This window comes from Dermochelys coriacea, chromosome 12 (genome assembly GCF_009764565.3).
Source record: "Dermochelys coriacea isolate rDerCor1 chromosome 12, rDerCor1.pri.v4, whole genome shotgun sequence".
Lineage (NCBI taxonomy): Eukaryota > Metazoa > Chordata > Testudines > Dermochelyidae > Dermochelys > Dermochelys coriacea.
Window position 1 is genome coordinate 37,840,120 of NC_050079.1, and position 12,994 is coordinate 37,853,113.

The 12,994-nt window shown below is 48.4% G+C and overlaps 1 protein-coding gene across 8 annotated transcripts in view; it reads right to left on the reverse strand.

Annotated features, from left to right (window-relative positions):
- KIAA0513 (KIAA0513 ortholog) overlaps positions 1 to 12,994 on the reverse strand; it is a 92,606-nt gene that overhangs the window by 15,219 nt on the left and 64,393 nt on the right. For all 8 annotated transcript variants that reach the window (XM_038368253.2, XM_043494886.1, XM_043494888.1 and 5 more), the window contains 7 exons: positions 10,702 to 10,801; positions 10,167 to 10,240; positions 9,501 to 9,571; positions 6,847 to 7,054; positions 5,372 to 5,412; positions 4,692 to 4,779; positions 4,125 to 4,202 (listed from right to left, as the gene is read on the reverse strand). In XM_038368253.2, coding sequence (XP_038224181.1) covers positions 4,125 to 4,202; positions 4,692 to 4,779; positions 5,372 to 5,412; positions 6,847 to 7,054; positions 9,501 to 9,571; positions 10,167 to 10,240; positions 10,702 to 10,801 — 660 coding nt within the window. The remainder of the gene's footprint in view (positions 1 to 4,124; positions 4,203 to 4,691; positions 4,780 to 5,371; positions 5,413 to 6,846; positions 7,055 to 9,500; positions 9,572 to 10,166; positions 10,241 to 10,701; positions 10,802 to 12,994) is intronic.

A 12,994-nucleotide genomic window follows, 5' to 3' on the forward strand; every position in this document is an offset into this window, starting at 1 on the left:
CAGGCTTGTTTGACAAGATCTATTTCCCATGAAATCCTGCTGATTCGCATTAATTATATTCCTATCCTTTAATTCAATTCCATATCCACTTTTACATTATTTTGTCCAGGACTGATACCAGGTTAACTGGCCTGACCTGGGTCTTCGTGCTTGCCCTTTTTGAATACTACCACAACATTAGCATTCTCTCAATCTTTTGGAATTTCCCTGATATTACGTTTATTAAAAATCTAACAACAACAGTCCAGAAAATCTCCTCAGCCAACTCTTTTTAGGACTCTTGGGTGAAGTTATCTGGACCTGCTGATTGAAATATGTTTATGCCTCGTAGATGATGTTTAACATCCTCCTCAGGCACTAATGGAGTGGAAATAACTTTATCCTGCTGTCTGTCTGATTTGGGAATTTTCTTTGATCAGCCTAGGACTTATCTTGAAGTTTTCAGTGACAAAACTACTGCCCAGAGCTATAACCATAGGGTATGTTTACAGCATACCAAAGCTGCTTATGTCAGATACTATGTTCACCAGGGGAATCTCAGTCCCCAGGAGATGTGTGTAACACTAGAAGGTTCCTTACAGTAAAGTTTCAGTAGCAGAGTTTAGCATAGCATTTACAGAGCAGTAAGAATGAAGAGCTGGGTCTCCCAAGTGGTTACTAAGTTAATTCCAATAGGGGGATGACCTCTCTACTGGGGGAAAATTAACAAGGACTGCTGAGAAGCAACCGCTTTTAAAAAAAAAACTATGGGGACAAAGTAAGATGACTAAGCACAGCAGAGAAGAGTTTCCAAGAAGACTTAGATTCAAAATTCAATCCATTACCTCTGGATTCCTGTCTACAAACAGGAATGAGTGTCAAATGCACCTCTGGTGTAAGCAGGTGTAATGCATTCCCATCAAGTACCACATCTACAAACTTCAGGGCTCAATTTTGGCTTGAGTACTAGAAAAAGGGCCTTCACACTATCACTTATGTCTTGGACAGTCTCTAACCAATACCACAAACCAGGCTAAGTCATTCCTGCCTTACCCCGAGTTGGCAATGTACCCTGCTTTCACATACCCCATAGGAATCTCTGAATGACGCCCTAGCCCATGCTAGAAAGCACACATCCCTGCATAGCTGCTGAAACCCTGGAGACCCTTCATCAGAGCTGTGTGCGGGGAGAGCAAGATGGTAGTATTAACAGAACGCTACAAAGCTGTAGTGGGAATTAGCTCAGTTTGAGGCTTAATGACAGGTGCCATACATACCAAGAGTGCAACTTGTATCCTTCCCCATAACAGAAGGGGGGTGTGCGTGTGTGTGTGTGTGTGTGTGTGTGTGTCTCTCTCTCTCTCTCTCTCTCTCTCTCTCGGTACCAGTTACAGCACACATGCAAACACCCCACAGTACCCAGGCACTGACTGACTGGGAGCAGAGTTTATGTCTCACCTTCCAGCTGCCTTCTGACTAAGGTCAGTCACTAAAATACTGTGTCCATTTCTTAACATTTGACTTCTACAGTAGCCTGAGCCCTTCACCCCTCAGGAAGGGGAAACGCTTCGCAAACTACACGCGTGCACCAGAGAAACGCATGCAGCTCTGGGGTGGGCACCGCATGCTGCATAACAGCACGGGGAGATGTACCAGTAGGGGTCATTCGAGCTAAGACAGTAGGACAAGCCATTCCTCTCCCATGAATGAGCACCCTGCCTGTGGGGCGTGGACACGGGGGGTTAAGGTCTCACTCCCAATCAACACAGCATTCATTGTACATATGCCATGAAAGAATGAGGAGCTGAAACAAGAGTTGAAACTGCAGTTCCAGGGGGAATCTTGGAATTGCCAGCCTGAGGCTTAGATTCCCGAGCCTCCGCCCCTCCAGCCAGCATGACCATAGTTTGTCAAACACAGTAAGGTTTAGCCTTACGGGTCAGCTTGCTGCACAAGCAGCCACAGATGAAGATCCAGAAATGCCCTTGTGAACAACATCCTTGGGTCTAACTGGAATACTCAAAGCCTCTTTCGTAGAAACTTGACTCTACCATGGCCAATCACCCACTGGGTACCAGGTTTGAATGAAGGGATATTGATACAGAAGGGCTCAAACCAATGCAGAATGTTACTCTGAGTCTAGAGGGCTTCCCCTTGGCCTTCCTTGGAGCTGCTATAACAAAACCACACGATGCTTTCTGTTGATTTAGGACTGTCCTTTAATTAAAGCTAAAAGGTAAGCCACTGAACCTGATATTTTTACAGTGTCCCAAAGCAAGTTGCAGGACGTTGCTCATTTTAAATCTGCTCTCCCTGTTAGGATTTATATTTTCATTCAACAAGCCGTGCCCAGGCTCACATTACGCTGCTGGCCTTTCCTATCTTTCCAAAGGTGCCACATGAGACGCTGCAGCTTTTCACAACCTCAGCAATATTTGCAATACCCCAGTCACAGCTCAGAAAACGTATTAATTACAAATATGTTTTGTTTTTGGAGACAAGGAAAATCAGCCATCCGGTTAGCTCAGAATGGTATTCTCATCACAGAGCAGCTGCCAAAGGCACATGACCTTGCGAGACATTCGCTCCTGCTAATTTCATGCTTCATAAATGCAAGTTGTATTAATGTTCAGTAGGATCTTTTATTGGTCTGTGTTTAAAAAGTACTGAAAACATGCCAGTCTTTTCCAGTCCATCAGGGCACTTCATATCTGGTAAGTAGCTGAGTCCTAGATTGCAACACTTGGCATTTTTCAACCACAGATCTCAAAGCACTCTACAAAGGTAAGGAAGCATTGTCCCCGTTTCACAGGTATGGAAATTGTGGCAAAGAGCTGCTTCATCCAAGGTCACACACTGAGTCAGCGGAAGAGCAGGAACAGAAGACAGGTCTCCTGACTCCCAATCCAGTGCCTTATGCACATCACCATACTATCTTTCTTAAAGGGACACTGTCAGGTTAAAAAAAATTTCTTTTAAAGTAAGTGACCCCACCCTCTGTTATAAGCAACATTTCAGAAGACTAAGTCAGAGAGAATTTTAAAAAACAAAATTGATTCCTCGCCATTTATGAAGCTTATTTCAACATTTAATTGAGTAACTTGAAAGGTGAATTTCACTTCTCTTCTGAGTCGATTTCATTTCCACTTCTCCTCTGCCTGTACCATGCTGCCGCCACCCTTTCCCAACACTACAGAGGATTTTGCAATCCTAGCAATGAAACCTCCCATATAATTTTATCATTTCCCTCAAAGGTCTCTATTAACACAGCTCTCCCAAGACTTGCATTTAAAAGAGTAAATAAAACAGACAAAAAAACCTTACTAGATTTTGGACCCAAGCTCTGCGACTGTCTCTTTAAAAGCAATTAAAAACAAGAAAACCTCTGAGATCCCAAATCCTCAACAGGATAAATGTTTAGACTTAAATTACACATGCATCTATATTCAAAAAGAACACTGGAAAATGTATTATTTCCTTGGTTTAGCTGCCTAAACTCAAGCTCAGGGTTCTACTTCCGTAACACGCAAGGCAGAGCATTTCCCTGCAATCTGCTTCTGTTTCGGTAGATCAGGTCAACAGTGGCAGGGCGAAAGCAGGACCTTGGGTTCAGGTCTTGGCAGGTAAGTAAAAGGAGACTGATCATCATCTATTTGCTACACAAATGTAGCTGTTTCGGAGAGATGATTTCAATGGATTTCTCCTGTCCCAAAGGCACACGGCCTCTGTAACATCCATGGGAACTGCACAGCTGAACCCATCTAAGCCTATGGTAATCAAGCCCCTCTATGCGCTGCCAAGTGCAGAGAAAGGGCCTTCAGAGAGAACGCCTGGAGAAGGGGACAGGCTCCTTTCACTGTACTCCTCCCCCATAACGCTCCACCTGGGATTCCAAGCACCTCAGACCTTCACGCAGTTCATTTCTAGCATTAGCCATGGCAACTGCCTTCGCAGTGCAGCAGGATTTAAACTGCTATCCGTTGGGTGGACTTCTCAGCAAACAGCTGCAGTGGGAAGGGTCTAACCTGTCATCTCCACTGTTGGTGGGGCTGGGGAGTTTGAGAGAGTGAAGCATGGGCAGTTTTCCCCCTGCCTTCCAGCTCTCCCTTGCCAAGGGCAGCCAGGATTTAATGTTCACGCCCTACCTGGTGGTGGGAGATCTCTTCCTCCGCTCGCAATGGACAGCATCGAAAAAGGCTGCGTTCCAAAATCTCAGGGTGTGCCTACAAAACATGGAGAAGGCATTGGAGACCGCGTGTTGCATGGGAGAACAAGGCCGCCACCCCAGCAGCCCCTCCGAGCGACCGCGTTCGTTACGGGATCCTGCCGAAGTGCCTTCCACACAGATCCAGCCTTTGGCTTCTATGCACACAGCATGCAGCAAACAGAAGTCAGCTTTACTGAGCTGTTTTGGGGGGTTTTGGTCAATGGCTGCATTGACAGATCTCACTGGGGGGGTAAGGAGAAGGCAGAGTCAACTTTGCATGTGTAAAGAATAGAATACTTGGATCAGGTACATGGCTGAGTTATGGGGAACAGTAGCATGTCACTCAGCCAGCATGGCAGGACCAGCGCTGGGCACTGCTCTCCGAGCAGCACAGGGCCTCGGTTCCCCCTCATATTGCTGGTGCTGTGCAAGTGGATGCTAATGCCAGCTGACTCAGAGGCACCAGGCACAGCGTTCCAGCTGAAGGTGGATAACCAGTCTTTACCAGATAGGCTGCTGCTTCAGATGCATATATAAATAGATCTTCTCTCCCTTCTTCTCCTCTTCCTCCTCCTCGGGGCTGTACAAGGAAACTGTCGGGAAGCAGAGTTGCACATCAAGGCTGTGAGGCGGCTGATCTGTACGAACACAAACTTAGCACTGCTCAGCTACTCATCCCACCCCCCAAGCAGCCACCCCGAAGTATCGAGGAAAAAAAAGTCCACTCAGACCATCCCCAACGGTCTTTGTTTTTCGTCCTCATGGCTGCTACTTGAGCTAAAGGAGCAGGTCCATTAGCTCAGGGGTAGTAACAGACTCAAACCTCTATATGGGGAAGCACCACACTGTGTGCGTGTGCAGGTTATATTCAGCACCACAAAGCACCATACTGTGTGCGTGTGCAGGTTACATTCAGCATCCAAAAGATGCTACTGTGCAACAGGAGATGCTCCTGCGCTGAACAATGGATTGGAAAAAACTTCCTCTGGTTTCTCTGCAGCTTCCTGAAGTGCCTCTGCAAACCGCACTGAGAAGTTGTCAGTCATTCCCCATGGCAATTTCACATTCCCAGTCACTTTACATGATGCTGGCTGTGCCAGGGCATTTCACACCGTGTCTGTGCCCCATCCTAAGGTCCTGGGGATCCCTTTGCTAAAGCCATTGGTTTGCGGCCGCGCTGCTTACCTGTCTTCCGCAGCTTCTCCTTCGGTTTGTCTTCCCCCTCCCTACAGCAAAGAAACCGTGCCAGTCAGCTCCGCCCTCTCAGAAAGCGATGCCCTACAGCAGCCAGCTCCCGCTCCTATCAGCCCACATAACTAACCCATTCAGCCTGCTGGCATCCAACTCCCCCATCACAGCCACTAGGGCGAGACGCAGTGGTGAGACAAGAGGCTGACTGAGAGGTGCTAGCCATGGCCAAAGTACACTGGAGCCCTTGGGAGAGCTTCTCCCAGTAATTTCATGCCCAAGCAGGCTATTTCCCCAGAATGTCTCCCAGTGCTTTGCAGCCCCACTTGCCTCTCTGAAGTAGGCAAGCATATTATCCCCATTCTGCAGATTGGAAAAACAACCAAGGCTGGCTGATTTGCCCAACGTCACCCAGGGAGTCCGTGGCAGAGCCAAGAATGCAATCCAGCTCTCCTGACTTCCGGTCCCATGACTAACCATGGGAGAACACTCTGGCATCACCACCCTTGCAGAGTTGGGGCGATCAGTCAGGAAGCCCCTGGAGGGTTGTTACCCTTCTCTTTGTGTTGGGCGTTCTCACACTTTCATAGAATCATAGAATATCAGGGCTGGAAGGGACCTCAGGAGGTCACCTAGTCCAACCCCCTGCTCAAAGCAGGACCAATCCCCAGTTTTTGGCCCAGATCCCTAAATGGCCTCCTCAAGGATTGAACTCTCAACCCTGTGTTTAGCAGGCCAGTGCTCAAACCACTGAGCTATCCCTCCCCACACGGAGGGAGTCGCATCTAAATGGAGAGGGTGTCTTGGGGACACCTGCATGCCTATTCATGATCACATGGGCCTCCTTCCTTCGCTTCCATTGGTGGTCAAACATCACCTCCCTGGCGTTTAGTGCATTTGTAGTTTAAGGAACTTTACGGGCTGGAAATGAGGCGCAGCTGACAGCAGCATGTGGCCTGCCAAATCTCTTCCACACACTGGCACGTTCTCTCTGGGTTGTTGATGGTCTACAGAGCAGTTTGCGAACCACTGCTCTACGCCCAAAGAAATCCAGCTCCAGAGACCACCTGTCTCAGCACGCAGATAAGGACGGACATCCAGGTCTCACTCCAGAGAAGCCCACATAATGTTAAGAGCTACAACTGGGGAGCCTGAATTAGGAGCTCTCACAGATCTAGGGCCCTTGTGCTGGATGGAAGCATACCTATCCATGTGTCTGTCTTAGGCTCTAGTGACTGAAGAGCTGGGTGAACATGCTAGAGAGAAGATAAAGCCCTGACAGGTAATGGAGGTCCTCCTTTAGCCATCTGAATAGACGCACCTGATTTCAGGAGAGGAGGTCGTCTGTTCTATCCCAGATAGCACGCGCATGCATCTGGTTGACAGTCATGCGGTTGGCACGGCCTGTTTGTCCAGCCCACAGCACCCGTCCCCTACACAGGGCATTAGAACGCTGCTGCAGCAATACTCACTCGCTTTTTTTGCCCATGGGTCCCTTGAGCTTGGTTTCCAGCCCCCCGAAGAAGCCCTTCACATTCTCAGTCTTCGCTGATGTGTTCTTCAAGAGTCGCTCGGCAATGTCTTTTTTCTCAGCCAGCCAGCTGTTTGCTGACTTCAGGTACGAGTCGATACTCCCCATGGGCTTCTCCTTAGCCTCTGAGGGCAGCACCTGGGCTTTACCTACAAGAGAAATGGGAGGTTTCTAGAAATGGCTCTTTTAAGGGATCCCAGGATAACTAAATCTCGGCTGCTCCCTACTGCAAAGGTGGCTGCACAGCTTTAGCTACAAGCGCCTCAAGTCCTTAACTCCCAAAAAGGGGACAAAGACGCCAAGTTTTTAGCCACATGGAGACTAAACCAACACGGCAAATCCCCCGCGTCAGCATCTCTGCCTCGCCGGGATGAATCCTTCGCTTTAAAGCCAACAGCGTGTGCATGATGGCCAGCATCTCCTGAACCAATAGGTGGTGGCAGACAGACTGCCGAGGAGTTTGGCATCCTCATAGCTAGAGAGCAGAGAGATTCTCTTGGCTGCTACAAGAACAGTCAGAGGGGCAACAGTCACTCGATTTGCAGCGGAGGCTCTGGGGGTGCTGGGACGTCACTGGTCTGAGATCTAGAGCAGTGGTTCCAGATGACTGTGCCCCTTTCAGGAGTCTGATTTGTCTTGCGTACCCCCAAGTTCCACCACACATAAAATCTTGAGCTTCAGCCCTGAGTGGTGCGGCTCGGGCTTTGGCTTTCTGCCCTGGGCCCCAGCGAGTCTAACACTGGCCCTGGCGACCCCATTAAAAAACGAATTTGCCCACAGTTGGAGAACTGCTGATACAGTATATAGAGCAGTATAAACAAATCTTTGTCTGTAAGAAATTTTAGTTTGTGCTAACTTCACTACTGCTTTTTAGGTAGCCTGTTGTAAAGCTAGGCAAGTATCTAGATGAGTTGATGTGCCCCCTGGAAGATCTCTCTGTACTCCCGGGGCTACATGTACCCCTCTCGTTGAGAACCACTGATCTTGAGGAACATTCTTTTCAGCAACCCACCAGATATTTTATGAATGCCATTTCCCCTCTCCTCCACATTCTCCACTAAGAGATAAGCCCCTCACTCTCCAGCCCCTACATTGCTCAGGGTCTCCCAATAGGCTCCCCATCTATTTCCTTTAGTCCTTTGGGACAAACTAATCACCATCTCACTGTGCTACAAGGCCGCATCACTCCACTCTCTAAGACAGTTTAATAGTATTCTCTAGCTGGCAGAGAGACAGGAACAGCGATTCAGAGAAACTCAGCAATTAAAAGAAGCTGGCCCCAGTCATGGAAAGAAAGAAAGAAAAAAAAAAAAAAGCTGTCACTGGACATTGATATCTTATTTGAAAAGCTCCAAGCTCACCAGAATCAGAGGAGCCCGGGTTCCTAACAGGGGGAACCGTTGAGCCTCATGAGTCCATTTTAACCTGAGCTCGCAAACTTTGAAATGGAGCAAACTCAATCGTGCAGCACTGCCATGACCCCATCACGCTGCGCTGAGCTGATGACTCTGGCCTTAGAATGTGTGTGTTTCCTGGCCAAACACACAGGAACGGGGACACTCTAATAATAAAGGAGAGATGTTTACCGCAGCCAGATTCCCCTTCTACTGCGGGTAGAGAAAGCTTGCGCCGCAGACCCAGGTTTCAATATTTATCTATCATGGCTCTCAGTGTCCCAACAGCCAAGCACTACTGTAATACCAGATGACATCTCTTCTGTTGACTAGACAAGGACACACTGAAGTTTCTCCCCCCTTGGGCACTTGTGGTAAGACATTGAGCACCAAGGGGTTTAAAACAGCCGTGAGCTGCCAGACTGGGACATCTGGAGCACACATGATACACTGAGAAACATGCTCCCCTCTCTCTGCATATATATAACTCACAGTAGCATTAATGACAGTCATGCACAGGAAGAGAGGGAAGACCCCCTCAATGCCATAACAACGTCAGGCTCCCAAACACTGCTCTGCTCATGCCAGTGACTGCGATACCAACTCCACCTCTGCGCTGGGCATTTGGGGCAGGAGCAGCACACGCAGCCAGAGAAACATGGACAAGGAGAGAGAGAAGTGAGGAAGCTCCTGTTTTTTTAATGGACACAATTTTCTGTTGAAAATAGCTCCGAAGGCTGAAGAGTTCCCTGTTTAACAGTGCGTTGGATTTAGACCAAGATTTTCAGAAGTGACTAGTGATTGGGAGTGCCTCAGTTTCTGGGCATCCAGAGACCCAGGAAGGAGGCCTGATTTTAAGGAGGTCCTGAGGCCCCCCCACTCTGAAAAATCAAGCCGCTGAAGTGTCTCAAGTTTGCTACCCACAAATCACTAGTTAATTTTGAAAACTTTGACCTTTAGTTTTTTAAACTTTAGTTAGAAAATTCAGCAGATACCATTCTCAGTGACTGCTTCCCAATCTCAAATCAAGCAGATGTTTCCCCTTGGGATTAGGGACGTCATCCTAGAGCCAGCTGTGCCCCTCCGAGTGAATACACATCTGTTCTAACAACCCACCCTCACACTTATTCTGCGAGTCATTTCAAGACCCTCGCTCCTTCAGCCAAAATGAGAAAGGCACCCATGCGCACAAGCCGCTTACCGATGTGATAGTAAGTGAAACACATGGTCATTAGATTTTTGGCAGGACCAAAGTCATCCATCTGGTGACATCTGAAATGGGTGGGGGAAGAGACACATAGGGAATTAGCAGCCACATCTATAGCAGCATAGCAGAACTGGCAGATACCCAGAGGTACTAGATGTTTTGGTACCAGGCCACCTCTGCCATAGTGTCCGCTTAACCATACTCGCCATCCCCTTACTGTAGATCCCATTTGAGAAATGTCAGACTGACCCATCTGCTCAGAGCCCCACCCACCCCCGCATTACCTTCTCTAAATCCTCCTACCGACCAAGGACCAGCTCCCCACACTGCTTTACACTAAATCAGACACTCCACTTCCAAGCAGCACCATGCATTCACACTGGAGATGTTGCCAACTGACACGTGGCCTTCAAAGCAATTTTGGTGCAATACAGCTGGCTCAAAAGGTGCTTCCAGAGACGTTGCTCTGCAGTTCAAATGGGGACAGACAGCTGTTCAGTTAGCACCGATTGCTGACTTTCTACTTAGCTGAGGCTGGTCTCCTGGAACTAGGTGGCGTGGAAGCAAAGCATCCCTCTGATGGCTTGGTGAGTAGATTACAAGAGGGCTCAGTTGTAAAAAAGGAAAATCAACCCTGCTTTGATATCTGCTATTACTTACTCGAACAGCACCACCGCGAAGGACTGCACCAGCCGATAAAAAGTCTGCTCTGAGATGCACTTGGAGTTACAGCGCTGCAAAGACAAACAAAGCCGACACGCCAGTGTTAGAACTGCTTCCTCTCCATTGCTACTGAGAGCACAAGCTTCGAAGAACTGACATGAGTGCTCCCAGAGAATTCGCCACGGTGGTTGGTTTGACTGCATGGAATTTTACTTGGGAGCTGGGAGGGGTTTTGATGAGTTATTTTGATTTTTTTTTTTTTTTAAATGAAACTGACTGCTTCTCTCTAACATTCCACTGCCCGGTGATTGATACAGTCACATTTTTAATGCAATTCAAAACATACATCTCTTTGCCCCCAGCTCTCCCCACTGAGATTAGGCACATTCTCCAAACACACCACTATGCTGTTCTAACAGACGTCCCGGAGACCCACCCTCCTGCACAAACTGTCCCCATCACCAGAGCCAGGCACCCTCAACTGCTTTGACACAGAGGAGTTAGCATCTGGCAGCTGTTATCCCCTGCTCACCTGAGCACTGACATATCTTGCAAACCACTCCCTGCCTTTTCCGTTCTCTCCACTGCACAGCTCCCCAAACTTGGCCTTCTCTTCTTGGTCCAGGTCCTCCCTGGAACGGACAAGAAATCAAACACGCTTTAAATTCCCTTCCTGTGCTGAGCTGCTCAGAGAATCCCTGCAGCCTGTGAAAAAAGCAGAGGTATTCGGAGAGCCAGGAGCAGACCCTTGGAGGAAAGAATCCACGAGTTCTATCAAGGACACGATCAATCAATGACACAGTTGTATCAGCAGGACTACACGAACGGGACACATCTCTATTGTCACGCACATACCTGCTGCTCAGACTGCTTCTTGGCCTCTCCATTCTGCTCCTGGTCTTCACTAGATGCAATACGTCTTGGGGGCGGGGGGGTGGTGGCAATTTTTTTTCAGCGTATCACAAATCACCGAGGGTATGTCTACACTGCAACATGAGCCCAAGCTTAAGTCTAATCCTCCTTGAGAGTATTCTGCAATTGCTCTAACTCAGGGCTCAGACGCAGGGTCCCAGGACCCTGCAGGGCTGGAGGGTCCAAGCTCGAGTTAAGCCGGGACCCAGGGTTCGAGTCCTATTGCTTTGCAATGTAGACGTAGCCCCGCTTGACTCCGGTCCTGGGAGTCAGCCGGAAGTATCCCACAATTCCATGGGACAGATTCCTTAGTCCTCTCTATCCCAACAATCTGCAATGCACTCTATTGAAAACGGAAGCCACCCCCCACGCTTTGCACATGGCAGCAGCTCAGGTTGGCATCGACCCATTCTCTTCTGATCACCAATCTGCAAGCATGCTGCCAGAGAGCCGCCTGGGTTTGCAATGCGGAGCAAACCCATCAAGCCTTCTACTGCTTCCTGGTAACATGCAGGGTGGGCAGTGTCTTCCCACAGTGCACCACGTCCAAGGGCTAGGGCGGCCACATTTCGGTGGCTAGGGACTCAGACATGGTTACTTTAACTCAGGTCTGCGCACGTCAGTGTGGACACCAGAGCCCTAGGTTCAAGCACAGATTAGAAGAAATGTAGGGTTAAAATACAATGTCTATGTTCAAGCCCAGGGTTCCCTAACACAGGCCAGCTGACTTGAGTCCCACTAACCTGGGCTTACATTGCAGTGTAGACATACCCGGAGTTGCACATTTATCTTGCAGTAACCCCTAGATTACTGACTTTTTGCTAAACAAACAATGTACAAATACATGGTAAAGATACAGTCCCTGCTCCAAGGAGGTTACACTGGCAATACGGATTAATGAAAAGACACGAGCGGTGGATGAATATTTCTCACCAACGCAGGGAAAGGAGGTATCGTGTGATTATTACACTTATTGGTTTACCTGCTGACAGACACCATGACTATTAATATAGCATCAGAGGCAGTACGTGGCATTTTACGAGAGTCGCAAGACATGCTGTCTGGCCAAGAGCTCTTGGACAACTCCTAAATCATTTCAAATGGGCACATCACCTTCCTTAGCCAGGGAAGGGCTGAGAGAGGTACCAGAATTTCTTTACACACCGTAAGCAGAGTATAAAGTGCTCTGTGGTGGAAGTAAGAGGTGAGACACCCCCGCGCAATACAGCAGCTGAAACACAGGGAAGAAGCTGTTAATGAAAATCAGGCAGGGGATAACCAACACCAGCCATGCACAAGAGTCTCTCTGCTTGGAACCGAGATGGCTGCCTGGAAGGGGGAGTGGGCAAAGCAGCATTGCTTAGTGGGAGCGTGATGCATTTTAATTGGGGCCTCTTTGGAGAACAGTTTTAATTTAGTTTTAAAAAAACCCCAAAGCAAACAGTAATTGGGACTGTGAGAAGCTGAGGTTTCTGCTCCGGGTTTGGATGATAGAGCATTGCAGTTCGCAGGCAATAGCACTTGTAAACAAGATAGAAACATTACAGATCTCAGGGGCTTCTCTAGTGCCAAAAAAAAAAAGAGTGTTTCTTAGAGAAAAGAATAACCAGGACAGAGGCAGCCAAGTTGGTTTTCTCCTCTGCGAGTGCTCAGACTTGCCAGGAACCTTTTGAAAGCGAAACGAGAGCTCTGCTCTCAAGAGCTATTCACTCAGCAACTCAGCTAGGGCAAAACCTTCACCCAAAACAGAAAGGGAGCTTCTCCCTGCATCGCAGGGATGAGGAACACCTGCTCTCTCGGCCTCCCGGTTTGCGCTCTTCACACACACAGTGCCCGGGGAGACTAGTGCATTGACCAGTACTGCAGGAGTCGACTGGTTCACTGGAACCTCAGGGTAACCTCATGTGAGTGAG